This window comes from Leptonychotes weddellii, chromosome 5 (genome assembly GCF_054177405.1).
Source record: "Leptonychotes weddellii isolate Sample4059 chromosome 5, ASM5417740v2, whole genome shotgun sequence".
NCBI classification, from domain to species: Eukaryota; Metazoa; Chordata; class Mammalia; order Carnivora; family Phocidae; genus Leptonychotes; species Leptonychotes weddellii.
The window spans coordinates 55,498,108-55,513,039 of NC_138373.1; the positions used below are offsets into that span (position 1 = coordinate 55,498,108).

At 37.5% G+C, this 14,932-nt stretch overlaps 1 protein-coding gene across 2 annotated transcripts in view; it reads right to left on the minus strand.

The window, feature by feature from the left end:
• APBB1IP (amyloid beta precursor protein binding family B member 1 interacting protein) overlaps window positions 1-14,932 on the minus strand; it is a 115,813-nt gene that overhangs the window by 61,198 nt on the left and 39,683 nt on the right. For both annotated transcript variants that reach the window (XM_081820758.1, XM_081820757.1), the window contains exons 2-4: window positions 10,653-10,724; window positions 5,690-5,777; window positions 1,786-2,078 (exon numbers count right to left, since the gene is read on the minus strand). In XM_081820758.1, coding sequence (XP_081676884.1) covers window positions 1,786-2,078; window positions 5,690-5,777; window positions 10,653-10,724 — 453 coding nt within the window. The remainder of the gene's footprint in view (window positions 1-1,785; window positions 2,079-5,689; window positions 5,778-10,652; window positions 10,725-14,932) is intronic.

Consider the following 14,932-nt stretch of genomic DNA (forward strand, 5'->3'; position numbering starts at 1 on the left):
AAAATGAAATCACTCTCTTTTTTTTTTTTTTTTAAGATTTTATTTATTTATTTGATAGAGAGAGACACAGTGAGAGAGGGAACACAAGCAGGGGGAGTAGGAGAGGGAGAAGCAGGCTTCCCGCCGGGCAGGGAGCCCGATGTGGGGCTCGATCCCAGGGCCCCGGGATCATGACCTGAGCCGAAGGCGGACGCCTAACCCACTAAGCCACCCAGGCGCCCCGAAATCACTCTCTTGAAGACATCTGTATTCCCGTGTTCACTGCAGCATTATTCACAATAGCCAAGACATAGAAACGAACTAGTGTCCGTTGATGGGTGAATGGATAAAAGAAATGTAGTATATATACAATGGAATATATTTTGCCATAAAAAAAGAAAGAAATTTTGCCATGTGCAACAACATGGATGGATCTAAAGGGTTTATGCTAAGTGAAATAAGTCAGAGAAAGACAGATACCATATGATTTCACTTATCTGTGGAATCTAAAAAAGTTGAACTCAGAGAAACAGAAAGTAGAATGGTGGTTGCCAGGGGTTGGGAGGGGGTGGGGAAATGGGGCGATGTTGGTCAAAGGGTACAAACTTCCAGTTATAAGAAAATAAGTTCTGGGAATCTTATGATGTACAGCGTGGTTACTATAGTTAACAATACTGTATTGTGTACTTGAAAGTTGCTAAGAGAGTACATCTTAAGTGTTCTCACCACATACACATGCATGCACACACATGCATACACACAAAGGTAATGTGAAGTGATGGAGGTGTGACTAACTTTATTATGGTAATCATATTGCAGTATGTGTGTGTATCAAATCATTACATTATACGCCTTAAACTTATATAATGTTATATGTTAATTATAAAATACAGCTGGGGAATAAAGGAGTCTCTGCTCTACACGGATCACTAATTTTTAAATAATATTTCTACAATAAATACACAATAGAACAATGAGCATGATAGAATATGACTTACTATTTGATATATATTTAATATTTGTTCATTCAAAAGGCACTGTAGAAACTTTCAGGGTTACTAGGGTCATATTTATGAATACCGATCATCATCACAAAGTACAACAAATGTGGAAGCAGAAGGAAATAGAGCTGAGTTCTTACATTAAAATATTTTTCAAGTGGCTTACCATAAGAAAAATCCTTAAAAGTGCTCTTTTTACTTGTATGAGAGACATAAGTTAATGTCCCAAATAATGATATGAATTTTCCCAGATGTATGGCTTCCCAGTGTTCAGAAATTTATTAATACCGAGCACTCATCATCACCTGCCCGGTCTACGACAACTTCTCCACCCAACTACGACACTACCATGATTCACAGGTATCTTTGCCCTACTGAACAGAGCTGCCAAATTCAACAAAATTCCATTTAATTAAATTCAGAAGTATGTAAGGAATGCTTTCAATTCTTTACATACCGGGCTAGCACCAAGGACACAGACACATATATATCAATTCCACAGTTCATGCCAAGTTAATAAAACATTACCCCAAAATGTTGAGTACTATCAGGGAACATTGCATACAAATATAAACTTTAGCCAAGCTATGTTAACTCCTGAATATGGCCCCAATATGTTCTTTATTCACACCAATGTGTCTTTTTATGGACGATTCTGGCTTTGCAATGAATGTACTCTGTATCCTTGTTTTTTAAGTATCTCAGAACTCCAGATACTTATGAATGTAACTGTCATTTTGAAGAAAGTCAAAGATCATGGGTAGCAGAGGCCAAGAGTCCTGCCATCTTTGCCCCACACACTTACCTGAGAGAGAGGTTCAGGAGGTGGTGGTGGCAGAGGAAGGTCTAACATGGGATCAGCTGGTGGAGGTGGTAAGTCATCCTCATATTGGCTAACACTAATGGCAGCAACACTTGCTCCATAACCAAGAGCTGCTGCCCCGCTGAAATCTGGTACCTCCAGGGATGCTGGATGATGCTGATTCTGACAGGACTCTTTCTGTGCCTGAATTGTCCTCTGCTCAGCCTCGCTTATATCTGCCACCAGATCCGCCATGAGAGCATCTAAATCTTGGTCTTCCAGTGCATTTAAGGACTCTGATGGGGGAAAATCATGTTAATGATCAAAACAACAATTTATGCCTAGAAAAACTGAAAGGAGGTCATTTTTAATAGTGATATTTGGGTACTGGTTGTCAGGGGCTGGGGGTGCGTGTGGGAAATCGGGAGAGGTTGGCGAAAGGGTGTAAACTTTCAGTGGTAAAGATGAATAAGGTCTGAGGATCTAACGTATCTAACACGGTGACTATGGTTGATAACACTATTGTATAAGTGAAATTTGCTGAGGGAGTAGAACTTAAATGTTCTCAACAACAATATCCAAAAGGGTAAATATGATGAGGTGATGGATGTGTTAATTAACTCAATGGAGGAAATCCTTTCACCAGGGATACATACATCAAGTCATCACATTGTACACTTTAAACGTCTTACAATTTTGTCAATTAAACCTCAACAAAGCTGAATTCCTCCCCCCACTAAATAAAAGGAGAAAAATATGTTTGCTATCCTCACAGATTAGCTATAAGTCAGATCCAAGCACACGATTAGCTGTCTAAGTAGGAATTCTTATATATTCTGGTGCAAGATCTGAGAGTTTTAGAAAAGTAGGGGAGGGGAGATGTTGGAAACAGACTGAAGGGGAGTTTTCCCCAGGCCTTAGGGGGACAGACAGAGTACCACTGATAAATATACTTGGAAGAAAGTAGGTCTCAACCAACTGGGGTTTAATAGGATTTAAGACCTTTGGTAGGGATAAAGCCTCTGTAGGGACACCATCCAACTATGGAAACTCTCAGATTCAAAGAAAGAACAATTAATGATAAACAGCAGGAAATAAAGCACTAAGGAGGTTGAAGTAAAAAATAATTTTTAAAAACTGGGCTTATGTGGTAAAGACTTTGTAAGATGGTGAGCTGAGAGTTAACTTTTAGGAAAAGGGCAGACATAGATTTTCAGAGTGAGGGTGAGGGAGGACAGTTCTCATTGGAATTTCTTCCATGTGTGATTGGATCAGACGTGTGATCCTGAAAGCTGACCTATGGTGAGGCCTATGGGTCGTGGGGTCAGTGAGTGGTGTTAGCAGAGTGCTCTTGTGATCAGGCATTCACTAGATAGCAAAGGTAATGAACACAAGATGGACTGGATCTTGAAGTGACCCACGAAGAAGAGGATTCACCTGCTGTGTGTAGGATGAACTGGAATGAGGAAATGCAGCCTACTCAGCAACAGGCATGAGGCTTTGTGAAAGAATTTATTGCCAAACATCACTGTAATAAATACCATGTAGCCTACTGTACTCATGCTAATAGTTCTAGTGTATAGCCCTTGGACTAAGGTCTGGATCTCCAATCTGAGTAAAAAGGATTTATTTTCTTCTAAGCAATTTTTGCATATGACTTCTTCATAAAATTAAATTAACTTAAAATTTTTGCAGAGAAAATATATGTAGAACAAATGAAGCTCATTCACAATTTCCTAATGCCAGCAATTATATGGTGACTGTTGCCATATAAGCAAATGATTTTAATCCTTTATAAAAATTTTAGGGACAAAGTTCCCATAATAATTCTCATATTAACAACTTCCAAAGCAAATCATAATTCTAACTATATCTATATAAATTGAGCAATATGGAATTGGGGAAAAAGAATGACATGGATTCTGTTGAGAAGTCTGTCACTAACTCTCTGAATGACTTTGAGCAAAGTATTTTAAACTCATTTTAGCAATGTTTTAAGTGAAGACAATAAAACACATTTCTTTTCTAATTCCCAACACATTTATTTTTCAGTACGTATCAGTACTTTTTTTTTTTTTTAAGATTTTATTTATTTATTCATTCATTAGAGACAGAGAGAGAGAGGCAGAGGGAGAAGCAGGCTCCCAAGGAGCAGGGAGCCCGATGCGGGACTCGATCCCAGGACCCTGAGATCATGACCTGAGCCGAAGGCAGACGCTTAACCATCTGAGCCACCCAGGCGCCCCGTATCAGTACTTTTTAATAGTTTTGACCTAGACCCAAATTGTGCCACAGGTATGCGTCACATCTCCTTAAGGACATGAGTTTTTTGTTACTGTACTTTAACATTGCTATGTTTATATATTGCTGGGTTTCTTTGTTTCTGTCATTTTCAGTAATTTTTGGATACTAGGTACTGAGTGCTTAGAAAGCATTAGTTGAGGGGCGCCTGGGTGGCTCAGTCGTTAAGCGTCTGCCTTCTGCTCAGGTCATGATCCCAGGATCCTGGGATCGAGCCCCGCGTCGGGCTCCCTGTTTGGCAGGAAGCCTGCTTCTCTCACCCCTGCTCCCCTGCTTATGTTCCCTCTCTCGCTGTGTCTCTCTGTCAAATAAAATGAATAAAATCTTAAAAAAAAAGAAAAAAAAGCATTAGTTGAGTTGACTATAATTGCAGTATTAATTTTAATTGAATTGTTTAAAACTCAGCCATTGTGAGCGTGATGAGGCAAATCTGCATTGTTTATATGTGCAAGTATATGTTACTTATTAATTAATGTCATACATTTTACCAAAGTGTATTGCTTTTTTGAAATTTCATGAGTGTTACCATCATTCGTGATGGAAATGATTGACAGGAACAGTAAATTTATATGGCAAACAGAAAAGAAGGTGGGAAAAGAAGTCAGAAGAGATGTATTATAATTTATCCAGATACAGGCACTGGCACATAAGGGTTTATAAAAAAAATTATTGAAAATAACAGAAGCAGGGGCGCCTGGGTGGCTCAGTCGTTAAGCGTCTGCCTTCGGCTCAGGTCATGGTCCCAGGGTCCTGGGATCGAGTCCCACATTGGGCTCCCTGCTCGGCGGGAAGCCTGCTTCTCCCTCTCCCACTCCCCCTGCTTGTATTCCTGCTCTCGCTGTCTCTCTCTCTGTCAAATAAATAAATAAAATCTTTAAAAAAAAAGAAAATAATAGAAGCAAAGAAACCCAGTGAGTGACAGAAATAAAACTTGGAATTTTGGATTTCTGTAACTGGGCTTCTCCAATATTTTGTTTTTCATTTTTTCGGTGGGTACTGCCAGTCTCTAGAAAATCTTTTTCAAGAGTTGCAATGAATTCTCATTAACTTGGAAGCAATTAGTTCAAGATTCATTGTAATTTGAATAGCACATGGGCTATTGTCTCCACACTAAATAAGAAGAGAGATTTTTGTTAATAAAATAATGTGACCATCTCAGGGAGGATAAAAAAATGTCAGAGCAAATATGTTATATATTAATTATATATCAATTAAAATATATTTTGAAGCATCTATTCATATATTATCAATCATTTTGAAATGGATAATTCATTATTACTCTTGAAGGGATATTTCCTTATTAATAGTTTTTTACTCTACTGTATCTTATTACTCTCAGGGTTTAGTAATAAGGAGAAACTCCCTTTACTTAAAAAAATAGTTTTGATACTTCACATAAATGCAGGATATAGTATTCCCTTTCATCGTAAGCAAAAATACCTTCTTGGGGCCCAATTTAATCCAGACACCATAAAACACAATCTGAAATCCAGGACTTTAAAACGTCCAGGTTCCTTACATTTTTGTTTTCAAATCATAGTTCTGTACAGATTTTAGTCATCATTATCATCTCAAATTACTTAAGAAAAGAAATTATTATGCTTACCATTTAAATCTTTAAAACCCACACTGTAGTTAAATTCAGCTCTGGGTGGTTTGGGGTCCGGAGGAGGAAGAGTGTCAACTCCTAAACTCTGTGAAAATAGATCCCCGCCCCCAAAGTTATTCACCATACGAACATGTTTGCAGTGTATTTTATTTTATTTTTTTTTAAAGATTTTACTTATTTATTTGAGAGAGAGAATGAGACAGAGAGAGAGAGCATGAGATGGGGGAGGGTCAGAGGGAGAAGCAGACTCCCTGCCGAGCAGGGAGCCCGATGCGGGACTCGATCCCGGGACTCCAGGATCATGACCTGAGCCGAAGGTAGTGTCTTAACCAACTGAGCCACCCAGGCGCCCTGCAGTGTATTTTAATCATTAAGTCAAAAATCATTTATTGTTTACACATTTTCTTTCTGAAGATGTTAAGAACTGTATTCTTACACGAAAATGTTTTATGTGATTTTTTTTCCCCTACAGAAAATTACAACTTAAAGTTTGCTCTACAAGGGGCGCCTGGGTGGCTCAGTCGTTAAGCGTCTGCCTTCGGCTCAGGTCATGATCCCTGGGTCCTGGGATCGAGCCCCTCATGAGGCTCCCTGCTCCGTGGGAAGCCTGCTTCTCCCTCTCCCACTCCCCCTGCTTGTGTTCCCTCTCTCTCTCTCTGTCAAATAAATAAATAAAACCTTAAAAAAAATTGTTCTACAAGGTACATCTTGAAATAAAACCAGATCAACGAAGAATGATGAGCATGAGATAGTTCATTTTTATAAATAACAGAAAAAAATCTCCTGTAACGGTGATTTGTGACACATACACTGTATGCAATTCTATAAGGACTTTAGTAATGACATCAAAGAAAAGGAATGTCTAGTCACTTGGAAGATAAAAGTTGTTTCAGGATGAATCTGCCATTAGATAGTAAAATGTTACACAGTTACTCTTATCTAATAAAAATTGTTAGAAAGAAATTAAGACAGAATAAGTTATTAATTGTGTAAATAATGGTTTTTAATTGAAAAAGTGACTTCCTATATGATTTAAAGGCTATAATACATACACAATCTAAATTTTCAAAATGCTTTTATGTCTATAGTTTGAAACGTGATTTCCCCCACTCTGAAACATGAACATTTTCATGACAGTGAGTGCATCCTTTGATGCTAACTTGATTTGGTAAATAATATCCCTGTTTATGTCTTAAATTTCTGAAGGAAAACAATCATTATATGTATGAGAATAAAGTATTGGGATATCCTCAATTATAAGTAGAAACAAAAAAAAGACCACTAATCAAGAAGTTAAAACAATTAATCCAAGCAAATTAGAATCAAAGATAAAAGGTAGGCAAAAGTGACTGCAGTCCCAGAATTCAATCTGAAAAACAGAACCAGCAAAATTGTGGCGAAGAGGGGAGGATGACAGATGAACTAGGGGGCAAATACCAGAAAAAAAATTTAGTGAGATAAAGTACAAAGAAATTCATTAATGAGTTCGTTCGCTGTGACTAAGAAGTCTAACATCACAATTAGGGCACAATTAATCTTTGCTCAGGATATAATTTACTATGGTATTCAAAGAAATTAGAAGTAGTTCTCTAACAAAATATTAATACATAAATGTGTGATAAAACAAGCTTCCAGTAAAATGTAGAGAGAGAGAAAAAAGAGAGGAGACTCATTTCCAGAAGGAGCTCCCTTCATCATAGGAAGGTCATTCAAAGCCCAATGTGAAGTAAAGAATGTAGCACGTTCTCCACGTGTCTGGTGATTTTAGGTGATATACAAACACACAATTAAAATTTAAATTATTGTGTATCTCTTTGGATGTTTGTGAAAAAATTAAGCTAGAACATCTAACCTACTTGAGATAAAGTTTAATTTTAAAAATCAATTAAAGACAAATATTAAGAAAAACAATAGGACAGATGGGTTGCAACACGGCAAAAATCATGAAGGTGATAATGTGAATGACTAAAGATTGGGAACACTGCTCTGTACCCACTAACTTCTGAAAATTTATTTCATCAGAAGTTGAATAATGGTGATTTTCTAACTCTTCACTCCTTTTCAATGTTTAATTGGAATTCTATGATAAAGAAGAACTTTCTTGGGGCCCCTGGCTGGCTTAGGTCCGTAGGGTGTGTGACTCTTGATCTCAGCGTTGTGAGTTCGAGCCTCATGTTGGATGTGGAGATTGTTTAAAAATAAAATCTTAAAAAAGATAAAGGAGAACGTTCTCTCATCAATTATTTGTTTAGTCTGAAATATAGTTTGGGACCATAAAAAGACTAAGATAAATGCTTGGTTCTTTATCAATTTTCAGAGTAGTAACTTAATGCTCTGTCAATTTCCAATGACGACAGATAAAGTAGTTTTGTTTTTGTTATTTTTGTTTATTCTTGGTATCAATATGAACTCACAGTTTATTTGTTTTTTTGCCATGTTAGATATTTAAAATTTTTATATTTAAATATTTCCTTCTTTCATGGCTTTTGGGTGTCCTATCTTGCTTAGGAAAGCTACCCACATCTTAAGGTTGGATAAACATTTTTCTCATGTTTTCTTCTATATATATATATTTCATACATTTAGATCTTTGACTCACAGAACTCATTTTGGTATAAGGTATGAAGTAGAAATTCAGCTTTTGATTTTCCAGACATTCTCCCAACACAATTTATTACATAGTTCTCTTTTTCCTACTTATTTAAAATGCCACTTTTATCATATTTTAAATTCTTGTATATATTTGGATCTAATTCTGTGTCATGAATCTGTCTAAATGTAGCATTGCCTCTTCTTTTTCATATTTTCATGGATATTTGTGTATTTAAATCTTTCTCATATAAATAGTGGAAATGGCTGGGTTCCCTTTCCACACAAAAAATCCAGTTAATATATGTATTGATTTCTAGCCTTTATGTCTCTCTATGCATAGATACACATACATATACACATACACAGTTTCTATATGCATGATGTACATATATGTGTACACACATATATACATACACATGCATATAACACACACTCACATATATATGGAGAGAGACAGAGACAAAGAGACAGACGTAGGGAGTGATAATGCAAATGGAGCAACACATCAATTAATGAGAAATCTGGGAGAAAAGTAAATGGGAGTTCATTGTATTATTCTTTCAACTTTTCTCTAAGCTTGACATTATTTCAAAATTAAAAAGTTAAAATCACAGTATTACATTTTAGATTCCTTTAATTTTGCTTCTTTTGGGAAATTAGGAAGCCTCTGGTTAATCCAACCATTTCAACTGCACTGCAACTTCAGGGAATAGAATATGCACAAAATTCACAAGTGAAGATCAAAATACAGCTTTTCTAATGGCTCAGAAAATACTCAATAATCTCAAAGGGCACTTGATAATGGCTGAACTGAAGCTGAGCTTTTAAACTCAAGGACAACGTGGGGCCTTTTCTTTACCATGAAATCTTGAGGCCTACCTGTCGGGAGAAATGCATTAGCCAAGGAAACCCTGTGACTACATCCACTTGAGCACAATAAAGAAAGAGCAAATACCATAAGGGCCTTGAGGGGAGGCAGGGGTCCAAGATACAATGAGGGGCTCCCTTCCTACTCTTGAGTTAGACTAACAACACTCAGTTGAGGAACTATGAAAACCCCAAACTGTGACCAATCAGAACAGTCACAGGGGGCACCTGGGTGGCTCAGTGGGTTAAATGCCTAACTCTTGGTTTTGGTTCAGGTCTGATCTCAGGGTCATGGGATGGAGCACCATGTTGGGCTCTGCGCTCAGCATGGAGTCGGCTTGGGTTTCTCTCTCTCGCTCCCTCTGCCCCTCCCCCCTCAACTCTCTCTTTCTCTCTCAAATAAATAAATAAATCTTAAACAAAAAAAAAGAACAGTCACTCTCCCAACTGGAGTACAAGTGAGTGAATGGATGAAGAACACAGATATTCACTCAAACCCTTCCCTTTCATGGGTGGCATAAGAAGTCCCCTCCTCCGCAGGAATGTGGTGATCATCCTAACATTCACTGTTAATCAGCATCCCTTTCACCTAAGCGTACGGTCTTATATTTTGTTTCTTCCTTCATAGAGTCTAAACTTTCTTGAATTTTACATGAACTATAAAGCAGATGCTAGCTAAAATTGATTTATTTTTCCTGAAATAAATATTTTTTAAAAACAGACTATTCTTCAATTACTTTATAGAAAACTTTAAGATCCTTGTCTTATTTAGGAATATCAGATTATTCTTATTTTAATATATTATGCAGAAAGTTATGAGTTGACTATGTTCTGAATCAAAGAAGCATTTATGAGAACACTACAAGACAAGCTAAAGCTCACCTAACTTTGTAACCTGGGTCAGTGGTCCTCAGGTCAGCAGCCCCTGGGCTCCAGTCAGCCCAACAATTGGGTGATCTGAGTTAATCTAGTCCTGGTGTCAGTGGCTTTTTTCCTAGATGTGAAGCTTGTCTGAGTGGTCTTCATTCTTACAGAGAACTTACTAAGTTCTTACAGACTAATCAGAAGTCACAATAACTCCCACTTATCCTTTAAAATGTAGCATTTCCTCAAAGATTGGTAAAGAATCTCTACTAAAGATCATGTGACTTTCTTGGCTAGTCTTTATATAAAAGTAACTGCAAGGGAGATTGTTCAGTAGTGGTGGTTGTGAGGGTTTGCTTGGGGAAAACTTCTCCATTGGCTAAATATTTGAACATGATAAGCACGGGAATTGCCATAATAGAATGTATGTGTGGCCAATGCATTCAATTAACTGAACTCAGTACAATCAGGAAAACAGCTTTGTTTTATTCCCCACCACTGTTATAGTTACAACAGGAAGATACGGTATTGTCAATCTCCAGCTGTTGTTTTTTTAAAGACAGCTCTCTCATAATATTAAAGTCAAATTCTGTAAACCCATCTTTTACTAATTTGAAAGTTAAGAAGGGGTATTTACCTGGGTCAGAAGATCCATCTCCCCCAGCAAATTGCTGAACATTTGGTCTATGTCTTCATTTGACTCACCCATCTGAAAAAGGAAAAAAAAAAAAACAGATATAAACAGTCTAGTAAAAGCCTGGTCCTGGATAACTGTCCCACCTCTATTTTCCCCAAGAGCCCTGTCCATGGGCAAGTAAGTTGAAAAGAGAAGGCTATGGAGAGAAATGTTCATTTCAGCCTGAAATTCCATGCCTGCCTTCTTTCCAATTTGCTTGGTCCAAGACTGAACCAAACCATAGGAACTGTCTCTATTTTCTCTATTTCTCAGACTAAACTAGTCTCTGTGGGGCCAAGTGGACAAAATGAGTAGCTACAAAACTGGGTTGGCCTGAAAGGACAGGGAGACTTCAGTTAAAACAAGAGAGGACTATGAGACCATGGGACAAGCACATTCCTAAGAAGCAGACACATCTGAAAGAATCAGGTAAACATGCACATGGGCAGGGAGGCATGTATTTGAATCCAAGGAAGCCATTCAGTGAATGCTCAGGCTCAGACCACGCGAGGTGAGAAGGTGAGCACTCAGGTCCGTGACAAGTAAGGCAGACACTGCAGGTGTCTCTGTGTGAAACCCTGAGTCAGGGAGGATGCAAACATAGCATCAGTGAGCGAAGATGGAATAACAAAGAAGGAAGATCCCATTTTTGTGTAGGTTGTTCGGCTTAGTGTTTGTTACAGTCAGAGAAGGAAAGACTGCTGCAGATAGGTCCTGCCTCTGGCTGGGGAGGGAAACCACTCACACGTGGTTTTATTCCCTCCCAGCTGCTTACAAAGCATCCGAGTCATACACTTCCTTCTCTAAATAACCTACAAAATGGAGAAAAAGTATTTAAGTCAACAAAATACTCATGGTTTCACACGTTGTTCCCTCAAGCAATTCATCTGGTATTCAAAATCTCATCATGGATGATTCATTTATTACTTTAATAAGAGGAAACTAGGAGGATAAACAATAAAATTCCAGAAATACCTATGTGAGTTTATTTTCATTAGAATATTATGCAGTACAATGTGACAAAAAAAGAAATCCTTCAGATGAATTATTATTAACAGGGAAAGTTAAGAGTAAGTGTATCCTAGTGAACATTTCCTGAAGTATATAATTGTCAAATCACTAACCTTGTACACCTGAAACTAATATATGATATGTAAACTGCATTTCAATTTAAAAAAGAGTGTTAGCGTTAACACATTTTAAATTTTTCATAAGAGAAAAGTAATCCATTCAGAGTGAAAAAAATAAATTTATTTGCTGACCTCGAAAGTGCCAGCCAGTGTTCCAAAAAACTCACGGAAACCAAAGATGATGTTAATAATAATAAGAATCCTGCCATTAAAGCTTTCTCTTAAATCATTAAATTAGGAAAAACACTAAAATGATGTCTTGAAAAAAAAAGTCTTGAAAAGAAATGTGACACTGGTGAGTCAGAAAAACCTGTTGAGCTCAAAGACCTTAGTTTCTCAGCCTGTACACACCACTGATACACGGTGGGCAAAGGACACGTGGAGTGAATCACACACCTACGATGGAAATAACTCAAAACCAACAGCATTCTCATGACCTCTGGTAAACTCTTCTTGTGTTCATCTGGTAAGACCTTGCCCCCTGCCCTTTCATTCCCTTTTCCTAGAGTCTGTTGGTATTGAATTATTAAAAGGAGTCAACATCAAAACTGTGCTGTGAATCTACAGGCATAAGTAAATCTGCTGCTGAATGAATCGTAGTGTAAAAGAATTGTAACCTTGGGGAAAACAGTAAGACATTTGAGTTAAGGGCCTTTATTAACATAAATTTAGATTAATCTGTAAATTCAATCATCTTACATATTCATCCTCCCTAAAAGAGAACCTTATTTTTGGAATGGACAGAACAAGAATTACAGGGATATCTATATATAGTGTATACAAATACACATATACACATGCTCAAGCATGAAAAAATAGGGTTGTGTCTATTTGTATGTGTGGTGTCCTCCAAAGGTCAAAATCAAGATTAAAAAGAGAGAGCCAAAGAGAGAAAGAGAACACCCAGCCCTGAGAGCTCAAGATGTTATTTGGTCCAAAAGAGCAAGGGTGGAGCTGCCTTAGTCAAGCGACGGATTGCAAAACAAGCAATGTGCACATCATGATTGGGTGGAATTAACATCTTTTTGTGTGTATGTAATTTCTGAGTTCCTTTTGGGTCTTGGGAAGAACAACAAACTGTTGATTAGGAAAAACTGGAATAATACTTTATCAGATTTTTTTTTTTTTCTGGAGGGGAGGGAGTGGCTAGGAGAGGGGTGGGTGGTTGAGGCTGCATATCCAGACTGAAATTCTGCCTTAGAAAGATTGTCTGAATGGCAATGGAATTTGCCATAATGCTCAGTATTTCCTTAAGGCTCAAATTTCTAAGCCTCAGTTTTTACCCTCAAGTAATTTCTTTTCTCCGTGTATATAAATTTCATAGATAAAATTCAAACATACTTATTTAAAAAATCTATCCACACAATGGATTAGCAATTCCAGCCATAATTTTGGACCTAGATCAGGACCTTATTTTATTTGTCAGAGTAGCTTGTCCAAAAACAGCCTACTATGAGCACGTCTATCATTATTGCCACTCTGGTGCGTTCTCCTCTCACATGCCTTAACTTGGCTAATGGTCATTATTCATTCACTTACTAGTCTGATTTAGAAACCTTGGCCTAGTCCCTGATTTCACCCATTCTTCCATCTAACAGTCAAAAAAATCCTGTTGGTTTTTCCTGTGGAGCAACTCTCCCTTCTTTCATCCTCACTGTTAAGCCATGGTTCCGCCCCTCATCAGCTCATCCAACACCCAACTTCCTGGATCCCTCCTCAAGCCTCACCACCATCACAGTGAATTTGAAATACAAATTTGAATGTGTCACTCTCTTGCTTAAAAACATGATGTGGTTGGTGATCATGATGAAGTGGAAAGAGTTCAGGTCTCAGCCTGTCTTTCAAAGTCCTTGATAATAGCCCTTGACATTGTCTGAAGAGGCTTTAAAAAATTCTCTATGTCTTTGTAATATGCTTTCCTATCCACCTATCCTTCATAAAATCCTATTTATTATTCATAATCCAGCTCCGATGTCAACACTTCAATGTATCTTCATAGCCTGTAGAGAGATTTACTGTCCATTGCCCTTGGTAGCCATATCAGTAAATCCTGGCCCCAATAACAAGCTTCATAATGTATTTCACCTCCAAGTTTGTTTCCTTGTCTGTAAAATGAGAGGAATAATATATAATTCACAGGATTGTTGTGACATTGAAACAAACAGCATATGGTCCTTGGCATAAGCACTAGTAATAGCATTTACTATAGTGAATCAGGCTCTTTTTTGTTACCGTGTTTAAACCTCTTTCCAGACTGGGAGCTATTATTAAGTACGGATCAGATCTCATTCATCTTTGTGTTTAAAAATGCTTTGTTGGAAGCCCAGAGAGACTAAATAACCTCCCAGCTTAATGGGAAGAAGTGAGCTAAACTGCAGGCTCAGGCCACATAGAAACTCTCTATTAATCCACCTCCTATGGCCTAGACGTGGCAGTCAACATCAATACAATGAAGAACCTTGTGTTATAAACATTTTTATAAGGAGCTTTTGTCAAATGCCTGCTTTCTTGTAGCACCAGATTAAGGTATAAATTTGTGGATGGTCTAATTTGAATGTTTTGCAAGGCTCATCTTTTCAGCTTTTAGTTATGCATAATCTTTACGTGAATTGAGGTACTGGTACCAATAACAGAATGAAGAGTATCATTTAGTAAAATTAAAATAATAAAATAACAAGGGATGTATTAAAAAAGGACATCATTAAAATGAATCAGTCAGTTAAGTTCAGACAAGTTAGAATTGGTCTTCAAAATTCCACCAGAACAGATGCTACCTCTCTCTGTTCTGTGCATGGCTGTGGGTTGAGAGAGAGAGAGGAATCTCCCCATTTCATCATCTGCCTGATAATAATAAAAATAACTATTAACACACTGTTAGGCGTTCTCACTCTGTGCCATGCATTGTTCATGTCCTGACTGATGAGATCCATCCTCACAACCACCCTTCTTTTTTTGTGTGTGTTTCTTTTTTTTTTATTATTATGTTATGTTAATCCCCATACATTACATCATTAGTTTTTAATGTAGTGTTCCATGATTCATTGTTTGCAGATAACACCCAGTGCTCCATGCAGAACGTGCCCTCTTTAATACCCATCACCAGGCTAACCC